Source organism: Macaca nemestrina, chromosome 1 (assembly GCF_043159975.1).
Source record: "Macaca nemestrina isolate mMacNem1 chromosome 1, mMacNem.hap1, whole genome shotgun sequence".
NCBI lineage: Eukaryota > Metazoa > Chordata > Mammalia > Primates > Cercopithecidae > Macaca > Macaca nemestrina.
The window spans coordinates 7,382,704-7,398,081 of record NC_092125.1 but is presented as its reverse complement, the minus strand read 5'-3'; the positions used below and the strand labels follow the sequence as shown (position 1 = coordinate 7,398,081).

At 40.3% G+C, this 15,378-nt stretch overlaps 1 protein-coding gene and 1 long non-coding RNA gene across 5 annotated transcripts in view; one reads left to right on the top strand and one right to left on the bottom strand.

The window, feature by feature from the left end:
- The window catches only part of LOC105474654 (uncharacterized), a 189,756-nt gene that overhangs the window by 118,781 nt on the left and 55,597 nt on the right, over positions 1 to 15,378 (bottom strand). The gene's annotated exons all lie outside the window — the stretch shown is intronic.
- LOC105474655 (WD repeat domain 64) overlaps positions 1 to 15,378 on the top strand; it is a 160,096-nt gene that overhangs the window by 135,987 nt on the left and 8,731 nt on the right. For 2 of the 4 annotated variants that reach the window (XM_071073600.1, XM_071073593.1), the window contains 4 exons: positions 120 to 178; positions 3,385 to 3,494; positions 7,919 to 8,104; positions 10,671 to 10,776. In XM_071073600.1, coding sequence (XP_070929701.1) covers positions 120 to 178; positions 3,385 to 3,494; positions 7,919 to 8,104; positions 10,671 to 10,776 — 461 coding nt within the window. Of the gene's footprint in view, positions 1 to 119; positions 179 to 3,384; positions 3,495 to 7,918; positions 8,105 to 10,670; positions 10,777 to 15,378 lie in introns of those variants that run through there. The other 2 variants (XM_071073603.1, XM_071073612.1) reach the window with 2 other exon arrangements.

Genomic DNA, 15,378 nt, shown 5'->3' with positions numbered 1-15,378 from the left:
TTTCTCAGATTCTGTTTTATTCAGCATTATAAATGCCTAAATCAAAATAACTTTTGGATAGTATTGATTCAGATAACATGATATCTAATTAAAGATTCCAATGTTTAAATTTTATACAGAAGGACATGTTATCCTTTGCAATATTAGCTCTTTCCTGGATCCACCTCATGATGAAAAGGTAAGAACTTCAGTTCTCCACTTTAATTTATGAGTCAGCACATATTTATTGAGCATTTTTCTGTGCTAGACACCATAAAGGATAGAAGTAAAAGACTCTCTGTTGTCAAGGCACATACACTGTTGAAATTTGAGCTACATGACAAATAGCAATGGTCTGCTGGTGAAAAAGGATGAAGAAGTGAGTGCGGGAGAGGGAGTATGCCAGCCACTGGTCACTTCTCATCTTCTTCATGTTTTGACTTATTTGTGAGAATTTATATAGCAACCCAGAGTTAGAAAGAGTTCATAGATTATATAGTCCTCCACAGTCAGTTTCTATATCTTATTCTTTATAAGATATTCCATGACCTTCCTTGCAAATCTAGGGCAGAACCATTTAAGAATTTTTTTCTTATTTCTAGTCTAAATTCTCCCTAACATTAAAGCACATTTTATTCTATTTTTTAAAATATTATAGCAAGGAACAGCTATTTTAGCATAGCCCTATTTTTCTTTAACACATCAGATCAAAAGCTAAATATTAGCTTAAATAGATACATTTCATTTTTGGATCACAAGTATTAACAAGGGGTTTATGTTTATTAGGATTTGATTCCTTGCAGAGTGTCTCAGAATAGTTATTGTTTCAAATATTGTTTCATTTGATTAACAGAGTTTTCTTTTTGTTTCAGAGAATCTATTCTAACTCTTTTAAGGTTTCGGTATTCAACTTTAGTTTGACTATCTCCACCTGCAGAGGGTAAATCAGAGAATAGCTTGCCTAGGGGCACGTAGACAGTGATGAAGTCAGGGCCAGGACCAGGGTTCTGCTTGCTAGTCCAATATTCTCTCCGTATATAATACTTATGCTATCAAACGAAAAATAATAAGGTTCAAACAACTTGGGAAACATGAAGTTTCATTTACCAGTAACTATAAATCGCTTATAATCAACGCATGCTGTAAGCTGAACAAAAACAAACTGTATGCTTGAACCATATATAGGTGAAAAGTTATGTAATTGTTTTATCCTACTGTTGATGATTATTATTGTATTATTAATTTCAACAGATAAAATATCATTCAAAGCCTAAAGTTTTGCAAATGGAATTGCTATAAACTAGCAACCGAGATCTTTCAAAATTTAGAGAAAATCTTCAAAACAAAGTTATAGAATATTGAGTTACAATAATAGTAGAAATAATTTTAAAGCATTTTCACAAATTTAAAATTAGGGAATCTTTAGTAACTTATTTTAAGTTCTTTCGTATTCAACTTCATTTCAACCTTTTCTGTACTCAGACAATGGGATCATGCCATTTGTACATGGCTGCCTATTTATAAATATACAACAAAACCATAGAACCTGGCTATAAAATGCCTCATTATTACATAGATCAACATATACCAATGCTTAAACCAGGTCTGGCTATAGATTACAACTGCAGTGAATACCTAAAAGGTCAGTCTAGAAAAAAAGATCAATCTTGTTCTCTCCCGATATTACTGATAAAAAAAGAAGCTCCATGGTATACAGATATTCTAAAAGATAAGATAGTCAAAACCTCTCCACAGAAAGAGAGACCACACATATAATTACATATATACACACATACAGAAAGGACAATCTTAGTTTCTAATTGCAGGTTTCAATCCATTACGGGGTCATGAAATCATTAAATTAGTCGTAACCAGTATTTTTATAAAAATAGAAGAGAATGGAATGCAGTAGAACAGAATAGATCATATTGATGTACATTACACATAGGTGAAGTATCCTTTCATGAAACTTGTTTCAGACACATGTGTAAGTATATGTATATATTCACTGGGTCATGAAGCAAAATGTGTATCTTACTATAAATACAGTCTGTGTTAGAGAACGCCATCCTAAGGCAGAGAAAGAAACCTTGGATGACCAGATATTCTTGAATAGCTTTGAGATAATAAGAAATAGGTCAGGCACAGTGGCTCACACCTGTAATCCTAGCACTTTGGGAGGCTGAGGCAGGCAGATCACAAAGTCAAGAAATTGAGACCATCTTGGCCAACATGGTGAAACCCCGTCTCTACTAAAAATACAAAAAAAAAATTAGCTGGGCATGGTGGCACACGCCTGTAGTCACAGCTACTCAGGAGGCTGAGGCAGGAGAATCACTTGAACCCAGGAGGCAGAGGTTGCAGTGAGCCGAGATCGCGCCACTGCACGGCAGCCTGGCAACAGAGCGAGACTCCGTCTCAAAAGAAAAAAAAAAGAAATGGGAGAGTCCAGATTTTACTTTGGCTCTCTAAAAACCACCAGAGGGAATTCAGTCAGAAGGTCTGCAAATTTAGGAGGAATTGTGCCTAGCCTTTGTTAAAGCCTAAATGAATAGAAGAGTCATAGGAGAACTCTAAACTGCCAGGACTGTCATCACATCACACTTCTAGGTAAATGACCCAGGACAAAGTAAGGTGTTAGTCCAGGCTTATCAGTGATAAAGAGGGAATATATTCACAGGGGGTGTGACTGCAGAGCAAACTCTCCAGTTAACAACTCTAGTTCACACAATTTGGAATGTCTCCCGAGGCCCATGAGAGGCCCTAAACTTGAGTATAACCACACCCTGAAGAAACATAAAAAATCAAGCCTCGTGATTTTTTTCTTTTCTACTCCTGTGACAGATGATTCATGATGTTTTTGAAAGAGAATGAGCTGAGTTTTATTCTTTTCATTAATTACTTATAGCCTATATCTCCTATCCCACACTCCCCCAAAAAGAACAAAACAGCCAGTTCTATCTCTAGACAAAATCTGAACATAGGAAAAGTCTTTTTGCCAATCTCCCCTTTAGCTTTTACCTTCCAGCTCTGTTTCCTTCTATTCTTGATTATATTTACTTTCAGTCCCCCTCCAACCTTCTCCTAAAGCATGTCTTTCCTCTAGTCATCTGCTCATCATCAATTAAATGAATCACTAATTCTCAGTTACATGATAAATTGCCAGAGACATAAGATACTTCCTCTCCCAGGGAGATGTACGAATTAATAAGTCTTTAAAAACAGGACTTCTGGTACCCCAACAAGCAAGAGAAGAGCTAATTGAGGCAAGGACTTAATCATCTAGCACAGATGTCTACATCATCCACTCATAAGCCTCGCTCAATGAAAAATGCTTTTGTTGAAGATTACATTTTGACTAGCATGTACTTACTCCAAGGAATATGCCTTGTTGTTGCTATCTAGAAATTCAAGCAGCTGCTTTCCTGGCGTGCGCATTCTTTGGAAATTATTCAAGTAATCTATGTAGAAGAAAAACAAGTGGTAATTACTGCCTCCATCGATGGCTCAGTAAGGTAGGCCAAGATGGCATCATATTGTGAATTCAGTACTGTGAGCATGAAAGGTAAAGGTTTTAAACTAAAGTTGAAGTCTATAGTTCAAATGCAATCTTGGTAAACTGATTTAAATAAATAAGTAAATAGATGACACAAAAGGACTTTGAAAAGATGGCCACTGATTTGGAGTTCTTTTTCATGACCAAGGAAATGTGATGTCATGTTCATCGATGTTAAAAGGTATCACAAATGCTTTTGATAAAAGTGAAGCTTTTTTGGTAGAATTATTTCAAAGAATTAAGCAAGACAGGTATCTCAGAGAGTTAGATCCAAGTCACAGAGGGGGACTCAGAATCAGAAGTCATAGAAAAGTCATAGAAAAGAGAGCAACTGATGCTGAGAAAACTGGGTAAGCTCATTATTTCATTGACACTGTGATGGATTTTGCAAAGCCTATTGTTTTCAGTTACCTAGATAATGCTAAGTACCTATACACAAAATGCTAAAGACACACACACATACAAAGAGAAAGAAAGGAAATATCATGGCATTTCTAGAAACAAATTTCTACATATTGAAATGTCTTAAAATCATGGTAATGAATTATCCCCTTAAAAGAATGAAGTTAGGTAAGATTAAGAGAGGTAGAGAGGCTTTGAAGTACATTAGAGAATTTCAATGTAATCAAAACAAAAAGGAAGGAATATTTTATGTTGCATAAAAGCTGCTGGACTGAAATTCAAGAGAGCCTAGCTAACTGTGTGGGCTTGAGGCTAGAGAGTTAGACAGACCAAAGTCATACAGTGTCCAGGAGGCACTGATAAGAATGTGGATCTTTGCCCTGAAAGAAATAGCCTCTGCACAGAATTTTACGTGGGGGAGTAATATGACCTGATTTATATTTTTGGAAGGTAATGGGTGGGGAATAGATTGCAGGGCAACAAAAGTGGGAGCAAAGAGATCAGTTTAAAGTCCAGGGTGAATGTAATGGCTTGGATTAGAGGAGCGGTAACAGTCTGGAAATAAGTGGTTTAGATTTGATGATAGCTATCCAGGAGGTAAAATCAAGAAGACACGAACTTTAATTCAAAGGGGAGCTAAGTGATAAATGTCAAGAATGACACCTGGTTTATGCAACTAGGTGAATGTTAGAACCACTCATTAAGCTACAGGGCTCTAAAAGAGGAAAATGTTTAGAATGTGGAAGGATAAAGAGCTTTACAATGTTGAACTCAAGGTGAATCTTTAGGAGTAAGGTCCTATTTGGAGGCAAAAGGTTAGAGTTACTTCCTCTGTAAGAAAGGACATCTGGGCTGAGTGTGGTGGCTCATGCCTGTAATCCCAGCACTTTGGGAGGCCAACGCGGGTGGATCACGAGGTCAGGAGTTGGAGACCAGCCTGACCAACATGGTGAAACCCTGTCTCTACTAAAAATACAAAAATTAGCCGGGCGTGGTGGCACGTGCCTGTAAGCCCAGCTACTTGGGAGGCTGAGGTAGGAGAATCACTTGAACCTGGGAGGTGGAGATTGTAGTGAGCCGAGATCGCATCACTGCACTCCAGTCTGGGCAACAGAGCGAGACTCCATCTCAAAAAAAAAAGAAAGGACATCTGCTGTTTTATTTGCAGGAAAGAGTAAGAACATTAAATGTCATTATTATAGATGTTTTTAACAACTCAGTCCCTTGGTCTCTGCTCCAGTTTATTTTCAGCTGCCTGTAAGCAGAAGTGTTCATTTGAGTTTGTAACATACACACAGACGCACACACACGGCACAACCACATATGTACACGCCACTGTTGTTGTAAGGTATTCCTTGCCTGTCTTGGTCTGTTCCGGCAGCTGTAACAAAATACCTTAGATTGGGTGATTTATAAACAACAGAAATGTATTGCTCACTGTTCTGAAGTCTGGGATGGCCAAGATGAAGGTGCTGGCAGATTCAGAGTCTGCTGAGGGCTTGCTCTCTGCTTCATAAATGACGCCCTCTAGCTGTGTCCTTACATGGCGGAAGAGGCAGACAAGCTTCCTTGGGCCTCTTTTTAAAAGACACTAATTCCATTCGTGAAGGCTGAGTCCTTGTGACCTAAGCATGTCCCATTTCACATCAATATCACCACTTTGGGGATTAAGTTTCAACATATGAATTTGGCAGGGGAGCAAAAACATTCACGCCATAGCACTGCTCACTCCAGTTATCCTTGGCATGGAGAAATTAATTTTATGGTTTCTTACAGTGAAAATCTCCCTAGATACTCAGTTCAAAGCGCCTAGATGCCAGCCATGTCCCTTTGCTAATACTCGCTGCCACTCTCTAAAGACTTAGGCAGTTTCAACGTTCTAAATCTTGTTTGTCAAAAAGATTAGATTTTAAAATATGAAACAAACATAACTGCGGCTGAACTCTGGGATACAGGACGGGTGATCCGTCTTTGGACAAAAGTTCAGGGAGGCAAAGTGGGGCTGGGCTCAAGGTAGCTAAGGTTCTATATCTGAGGCCCAGGAAATCAAGCTGAGAAGCAGGATCAGTTATTTGGGAGAGCTCCATGCATAGCAGGAAACACTGAAACAAGGAGACTACAATCTCTTCAGTCCTGCCTAAAGCAAAATAAATTTAGAATTGTTCTGAAGTTAGTCCCTCACCCTTCTAACTTTTACTATTAAAGGGCTGGTCTATTTCTCTTTGGTAAAGGCTCTGGCCAGGCCACGACATTTTTATAGGGCTGGAAAATTAATACATAGAAGGGATAGAAGATGCTCATGTTAATCAGGACACTGTCAAGTGGCAGAAGTCCCAAATTGATACCTCTGTTTCTGCCTCTTTCTCAGCATCTACCTCTGTGAGGTGGGAGGCTATTCAGACTTTGCAGAATCTACTCTTAGTTTCTTTAGCTTGCTTGCCTCCTCCTCCTTTTAGGTCACTGCTGCAGGGCTCATGATGATTAATTCCATCATTTGCCACTCTGAGGTTGAAATCAAGAAATAGAAGGAAGACCTTCCAAATACTATTTTATGTTCTCATATGGCCTAGGGCACACTCCAGTTAATAATACTCTGTATTACTTTCAACCACATGGGCTATTTAGAGGGACCTCTTGGAATGAAGTGATAGTGAAACAAGGCATGTGGATAACGAGTCACTTCTCTTGCTGTCCTATTTCAGAACTCAGTTGTAAACATTAGCAGGGTATTTGCACAATAGTAGCAGTTGTGGATGGAGGTTGAGGAGAATTTGATAGTAGTAAAAGCATCATGAGATCTCTCCTCTCTGAAGTTCGGTTGATGCTGATTTGAAAAGTAGCCAGCTGAGACACAGCCCATTCTAAGACCTAATTCAACGAATACACTGTTAGTCAACAAGGGTTCTGATTAGCTTGAATGGGCAGTGTTGTTTTCCCAAAAGAAAATAGAAAGAAAGCAAATGTGGTGTACATACACCATGGAATGCTAAGCAGCCATAAAAGAGAACGAGATCATGTCTTTTGCAGGGACATGGATGGAGCTAGAGGCCATTACCCTTAGCAACCAAATGCAGTTTTATTATCTTGAAATAACACTGCCCATTTGTTTTCTAGCTTTGACAAATGGGTGTCATAAGTACAGATTCAAACTAATATTTCCCAAAAAGTTTGCAGACTACAGTCTAACTGATAAAAATGTTGGCCGGAGGCTGGACACAGTGGCTCACACCTATTAATCCCAGCATTTTGGGAGGCCGAGGCGGGTGGATCACAAGGTCAGGAGATCGAGACCATCCTGGCTAACACAGTGAAACCCCATCTCTACTAAAAATACAAAAAAAAAAAAAAAAAAAAGATTAGCCAGGCGTGGTGGTGGGCACCTGTAGTCCCAGCTACTCCGGAGACTGAGGCAGGAGAATGGCGTGAGCCCGGGAGGTGGAGCTTGCAGTGAGCCGAGATTGCGCCACTGCACTCCAGCCTGGGCGACAGAGCGAGACTCCTTCTCAAAAAAAAAAGTTGGCCGGACATGGTGGCTCATGCCTATAATCCCAGCACTTTGGGAGGCCAAGGTGGGCAGATCATGTAAGGTCAGGAGTTCGAGACCAGCCTGGCCAATGTGGTGAAACCCCATCTCTACTAAAAATACAAGAATTAGCCAAGTATGGTGGTGGGCTTCTGTAATCTCAGCTACTCGGGAAGCTGAGGCAGGAGAATCACTCGAACCCAGGAGGCAGAGGTTGCAGTGAGCTGAGATTGTGCCATTGGCACTCCGGCCTGGGTGACAAGAGCAAAACTCCATCTCAAAAAAAAAAAAAAGTTTACATTTTGATTAGCTCCACAGTATTTAATAGACAGGGTGTTGAACTCAAGTAAGAAATCCTTGATGGACCAGCACAAATTTACATAAATGATCTAATGAACAGAATAACTTTGACCGAATTTTCCAGTTACTTTTTCCTCCCTTCCTTTTCCTTCCCTCAGGCTCTGGCATGCCCTCAACGGACATTATTGTGGCTATTTTGGACAGCGAAGGCTCTTTGAATTATCACAGACAAGTGATTTCATTTTGCCTTGTGATGTTACTGAATATCCCATTGAAATAAAAGAAGAAAGCAAGTTCACAGAGAAGCAAAAATATGAATATCCTCTGATATTTGACCGGGAAAAGTAAGATCATTAGCTCTTCTTTAGATAAGTGTACAAGAATCAAACCGTTGAGATGCTGTGGCACTGTCCTTGAGGTGGAGGATTCAAGGCAAGAGGCCCAGAACTTTTCAATAATTTTGTAATCCAGTGGAAGGGAGATGTATTGTTTCTAAACAAAGCTATAATTCATAGTACTTCTGGGAACATCTGATTCTTAAGATAGTAACAGAAGGGCAAATAGGATTTAACCAAAGAAGACCAAAGGTGCAATAACTCAGTGGGGGTAATCTGACCATGCTTAAAGGCACAGGGGAGGAAGGACAGAGCACAGAATGTGAGAGAGAAGCTATTTTCCGCTTTTGCAATCTTCAATCCTGGTTTTAGATGTGGTTAGGCCTTTGTCACAATGGAAGAGTTCAGGACTCTAAGGTTTCAGTATCAGCGGAGCTTAGCCCTAGATGGTGAATGTCAAAATATCTAGCCCTCAGTGGACCAGACCTGCCTGGACTGGTTACACCTCACAGACCAGCACTAAGGGAGCCAAGGAAGATGAGTCCAAATGGAAAGAATCAGAGAGGGATGTCAAAGCTAAAGTCCTTTAGGGAAATCCCAAGTGCACTCAAGGCTGGAAAGACCCAAGGTCATTACCTAATTCAAAAGATGGTAGAAGGGTTCTAAATAGGAATTGAAGCTAAAAATCAGAAGCCACACAGGATTTGGATCAAAGCAGGAACAACTTGAAAACAATCAAGAAGGGTTCCAGGTGATCCCTTCAGAGTGTTCAAGGACTACTTTGGCCGGCCAGTAAGGAGCACTGGAGAAGAGGCTGGCTAAGATGGAAGAGGTGGTGTAGTAAGCCAAGCTTCAAGATGCAGCAAAGTTTACCAAGCAAAGTTGCTCAGTTTTACTTTGGGCAATTGCTTAGCCTTGAATGTTCATATATCCTAGTACTTAAGACAGGATTCCAATTTGTCCATATGTGTCTTCTTCCCTACACTGTGAGTTCCTTGAAGACTAGGACCTTGTTTTATACATCTTTGTATAAAACAGTTCATAGCTGAGTGCTCACCACACAGCAGGCACTCAAAAGACATTTGTGGAACTAATAAAGAATGACTAATGGAGAATATCACAAGCAGAGGGAGCAGATGTGAATGGTAGATCCTGAAGCATGAAAAGGCATGGTATATATGGGACAGCTTTAGCGTAGGACATGTGCTCATGTTATGTTGTTGTTGCTAAATAATATTGGCTTATCTGTAGCAAAATGGGCCTTGTTCTGTAGAATGACTTCATCTCAGGACATAGTATTTCTTGTCTTTTGAAAATGTTAAACAGAAATATCATTCAACCCAGCAATCTCTTTACTTGGTATAAACCCAAAGGAATACAAATCATTCTACCATAAAGATACATGCATGTGTATGTTCATTGCAGCACTATTCACAATAGCAAAGACATGCAATCAACCTAGGTGTGCATCAGTGGTAGACTGGATAAAGAAAGTGTGGTACACATACACCATGAAATACCATGCACCCACAAAAAAAGAATGAGATCATGTCCTTTGCAGGAACGTGAATGGAGCTGGAGGCTATTATCCTTAGCAAACTAATGCAGGAACAGAAAACCTAATACTGCATGTTCTCACTCATAAGTGGGAGCTAAATGATGAGAACACGTGGACACATAGAGGGGAATAACACACACTGGGGCCTACTTGAGGGTGGAGGGTGGGAGGAGGGAGAGGATCAGGAAAAATAACTAACGGGTACTAGACTTAATACCTGGGTGATGAAATATCTGTGTAACAAACCCCCATGACACGAGTTTACCAAAATAACAAACCTGCACATGTACCACTGAACTTAAATAAAAGTTAAAAAAAATAGTTATGACTTTCTAAATATATACATAATTAAGTTTTGACTATAGGGGAAGCTTCCTTGAACTATACAAAAGTCAAGCACTGGTCTTGTAAAAGAGGTTTCCTAGTCCCTAATATACAGTTTCCCCTCCCACTCCCCAAGTGCTATTAGTGAATTTAAATACATGAAATGGCCGGGCACAGTGGCTCAGGCCTGTAATCCCAGCACTTTAGGAGGATGACATGGGCAGATCACTTGAGGTCAGGAGTTCGAGACCAGCCTGGCTAACAGGGCAAAACCCCATCTTTAGTAAAAATATAAAAAGTAGTTGGGCGTGGTGACGTGCACCTGTAATCCCAGCTATTTGAGAGGCTGAGGCACAAGGATCACTTGAACCTGGGAGGTGGAGGTTGCAGTGAGCCAAGACTGCACTACTACACTCCATACTGGGTGACAGAGCGAGACTCTGTCTCAAAAAATATAAAAATAAATAAATAAATAAATGGAATGTTCTGGCTGAGTGGGAGTTGCTGTGGTTTCTTTAGAGGAATATTTGGGAAACCAAGTGGAATAAGAGTTGGGTTCAGAGATATTGTCACTGGGACTGATGCCATAGGAACCAAGAAATGTGGGCACCAGAGGAGGACATAATGGATCTTTGTTTAGTTGGCACAGAATAAAAAGCATGGGTATGTACTTATTCTTGTCTCTATATGCAGATGGAGAAAAATGAGCTCAATGTCTTTGCTTTTCAAACGCACACCTCCCAAGGCCTTTGAAGTGGAACAGGACTTCAAGTTTTTCAGGTCTCTTTCTTCTCCTAAGGTAGCTTAAAAAAAAGAAAAAGAAAAAACAGCAACAACAACAAAAACCTTGCTTTTGTTTTTCTGAATTCAAATATGTCTAGTAATATAACATATTAATTTTTTTACCACAAACCGAGTGGCTTAAGCAATATAAATTAATTATCTTACAATTTTGGAGGCCAAAAGTTCTACATGGGGGCTACACTGAGGTGCCGTCACCTGAGCTGAGTTTCTTTCTGGAGGCTGTAAGAGAGAAGCCCGTATTCCTTAGCTTGTGGCTCCCTTCCTTCATCTTCAAAGCCAGAAATGGACCCGACATGGTGGCTCACCCCTGTAATCTCAGAACTTTGGGAGTCCAAGGTGCGTGGATCCCCTGAGGTCAGGAGTTCGAGACCAGCCTGGTCAACATGGCGAAAAGTAAAAGTAAAAAATCTCTACTAAAAGTAAAAAAATCAGCCAGGCATGGTGACAAGCACCTATAGTCCCAGCTACTCGGGAGGCTGAGGCATGAGAATCGCTTGAACCCAGGAGGCGGAGGTTGCAGTGTGCTGAGATCACACCACTGCACTCCTGCCTGGGTGACAGAGTGAGACTCTGTCTCAAAAAAAAAGAAAAAAAAAAAAAAAGCCAGAAATGTGTCCTCTCTCTGACTATAACTCTCTGACCCAGCAGGAAAAATTCTCTGCTTTTAAATATTTATGTGGGCTGGGCGCAGTGGCCTGTAAACCCATCATGTTGGGAGGTCAAGGTGGAAAGATATCTTGAGTCCAGGAGTTCAAGACCAGTCTAGACAACATAGTGAGACTAGGTCTCTATTAAAAATTTGTTTTAAAAGTAGCTGAGCATGGTGACAGTGCACCTGTGGTCCCAGCTAGTTGGGAGGCTGAGGTGGGAGGATCACTCGAGCTCAGGAATTTGAGGTTACAGTGAGCTATGATCCCACCACTTCACTCTAGCTTGGGCGAAAGAGTGAGACCCTGTCTGGAAAAAAAAAAAAAAAAAAAAAAAAAAAAAGAAAAGAAAAAACAACAAAAGATTAAAGTGATTAGACTTGGCTTACCTAGAGAATATAGCATAATCTCCTTGTCTCAAGGTTCTTAACATTAATCATATCTGCAAAGTCTCTTTTGCCAAGTAAGGCAATATATTCACAAGTTAGGAAGTAGGAGAAAAGGATGTAGACATCTTTGGTAGCTGTTCTTCTACCTTTCACAGACAGACACGTTTTCCTTCAGTGCAGAATTAAGAGATAAAAGTGTACTATTGTTCATTCTATTTCTAATTTTAACACTTCTAGAGAACAGATATAAAATGATTCTTTAGGCTAAGGTCTAGCATTAATTGATTTCCTCAAGGTTTTCCACAAAAGAAACCAAATGAACCTTTCTAAATGTATCTCCCATTACTAACCTACAGTTACCCCACCCTCTACAAATCAAACTAATTACTGTTTCCTGAGCATTCCTCTCTGTCTTCTGCCCTACAATTCAGTTCCCCTGGGATGTCCTTGCCACATCTATAACCTCTTCCATCTGTCCAAGTCCACCCTCTCTTTGTAACACATAGAAAGGTTAGTATACAGGGGCCGGGCACGGTGGCCCGTGCCTGTAATCCCGGCATTTTGGGAGGCCGAGGTGCGTGGATCATGAGGTCAGGAGATTGAGACCATCCTGAGCAACACGGTGAAACCCCATCTCTACTAAAAATATAAAAAATCAGCGGGACGTGGTGGTGTGCACCTACCCCAGCTACTCAGGAGGCTGAGGCAGGAGAATCGCTTGAACCCAGGAGGCGGAGGTTGCAGTGAGCTGAGATGGCACCACTGCACTCCAGCCTGGGTGACAAGAGTGATACTCCATCTCAAAAAATAAAATAAAATAAAAATAAAAAGAATAATTAAAAAAATAACAGAAAAAGGTTACTGTACAGGATATGGAAAGAACTCCTAAAATCAGTGAGGAAAAAAGAGACAATTCAACAAAATGGTTTAAAATAAGGGGCTGGGCAAGATGGCAGAGGGGGACTCCATAGGAGCCCTTCCTCCACAGAAGCCAGATTGACAAATACCAAAAAGTCTGAAAAGATCAAGGGTTGGTGTTTTGTGGCACAGTCAGAACACTAATATGCTGATGGTAGTGGTGTAAATTGGTAGAACCACTGTGGAAAGCAATGTGGCATTATCTAGTAAAGATGAAAACAGGCCTATCCCATTAAATGTATACCTTGGGGAAACTTGAACTTCTCCTTAGGAAACAGGTACCAGGAGGCTCAGAGAAGTGCAGTTTGCAATAGCAACCCCACTGAAAGCAGCCTAAGTGCTCATCAACAGGATAATGGGCAAATAAATTATGGCATATTCGTAAATTGGAATACTATAGGCCTGTGAAAATAAATGAATGAGAGTAACGCTCATCTGTAAGACTGAAGGTTTGAAGCAACCATTGAATGAGCACAATTTTGCACAAGTATATCCATAACAATTTCATTTATGTAACAGTCAAAAACAGGTAAAACGAAACAAAATGTTGTTTGGGCAAGAAGCATGTATTAGGTAAAATTATATAAACAAAAGCAAGATAATTAAAAACGCAAAATTCTGGATTGTCATTTATGTCTGAGGGTAGATGAGCAGGAGTGAGGTGAGGGAGAGCTTCACATACGGAGAAGCTCAAAGTTGGGGGTGTTGTTCCAATTTGTAAAACAGACAGCAGATCCACAAGCGTCCACTGAATGTTCAGTATGTCATTATTTTTTAACAGTATCTACCTCACATTTAATAAATATTTAATCTTCAATTCTTTTCAAATGAAACAATTTTCTAAAGCTTTACCTTTCTGTCCAAATGGAGCTGTGGTACCTTCTTTTCCCTCAAGACAGGGTGATAAGGAGGGAAGCCACAGGATGTGGAGTCTAACAGACTTAGATTTAATTTTAGATAAGTTCCTTCTTTCTTTCCTCATCTGAAAATCCTTCAAAGGGTTTTTGTGAGAATTAAATGAGAAAATACATACTAGGTACATTTTAGTTTCTCAATAAACATTAGTTCCACTTTCACCAAAGGCCCCATGTCTCCCTGCTTCATGCCTCATAACATGTTCTATCATCGTGTTCTACATTAAGATAGAATTATTCCCATCCTGGCTAACTCGGTGAAACCCCGTCTCTACTAAAAACACAAAAAATTAGCCGGGTGTGGTGGCGGGCGCCTGTAGTCCCAGCTACTTGGGAGGCTGAGGCAGGAGAATGGCGTGAACCCGGGAGGTGGAGCTTGCAGTGAGCCAAGATCCTGCCACTGCACTCCAGCCTGGGTGACAGAGCGAGACTCCGTCTCAAAAAAAAAAAAAAAAACAAAGATAGAATTATTCAGCTGGGTGCAGTGGCTCATGCCTGTAATCTCAACACTTTGGGAGGCTGAGACAGGTGGATCACCTGAGGTCAGGAGTTTGAGACCAGCCTGGCCACCATGGTGAAACCTGTCTCTACTACAAACACAAAAATTAGCTGGGCATAGTGGCGGCCGCCTGTAATCCTAGCTACTCGGGAGGCTGAGGCAGGAGAATCCCTTGAACTCAGGAGGCAGAGGTTGTAGTGAGCCGAGGTTGCACCATTGCACTCCAGCCTGGACAACAAGAGCAAAACTCTTTCTCAAGAAAAAAAAAAAAAAAGGAATTATTTGTATAATTACCTCTACTTCCCATCCCTACCACTAAATCATAAGCTTTTTATGAGCAAAGATACATGCATAGCCTGTAACAGATACTCAATTTTGTTGAATAGGCCTAAAATAGTACAACCTAGAAATAAAGACTGGAATTCACTTTTAACATTCTCTTTCAATTTAGAGATAAGAAATCATTTTTTAAGTAACTTAACTGAAACATTAAGTAAATTTGGAGAAATCTTTATAATGGATTTTAGAGCCCTTGAAATGAAATAATTGAATGCCCCACATATCATAAGCTTTACTCTTTTTTTTTTTTTTTTTTTTTGAGACAGAGTCTCACTGTGTTACCCAGGCTGGAGTGCAGTGGTGTGATCTCAGTTCATTGCAACCTCCGCCACCCATGTTCAAGCGATTCTGCTGCCTCAGCCTCCCAAGTAGCTGGGACTACAGGCGCATGCCACCACGCCCAGCTAATTTTTGTATTTTTAGTAGAGACGGGGTTTCACCATGTTGGTCAGGATGGTCTTGATCTTTTGACCTCATGATCTGCCCACCTTGGCCTCCGAAAGCGCTGGGATTCCAGGCATGAGCCACTGTGCCCGGCTGCTTTATTCTCTTTTTACCTCAGTTGGTTGGTAAAACAACAAAAGTTGAATGCTAAAGTTAAATTAAAATGCCTTTCCCTTAGGACTCTGATTTTCACCAGCAGTCTTATTTTGCCCATTCCTTTTCATTCTGAATTATGTAATATTTATCTATTCACTTCTTCTGTTAATTTCTTTTTTGATGTATTGTGACCATGAATGATGATACAGCGGTACTAAACCTTACAATTGAATAGCACCTTACTTTACATATGATTTCATTTGATTCTCATAACGAGGTAACAGGGAACGCCCTTGTCTAAGATCACACATCTAATAAGTGACAGAGTCAGGATTTGAACCCAGGTATTTT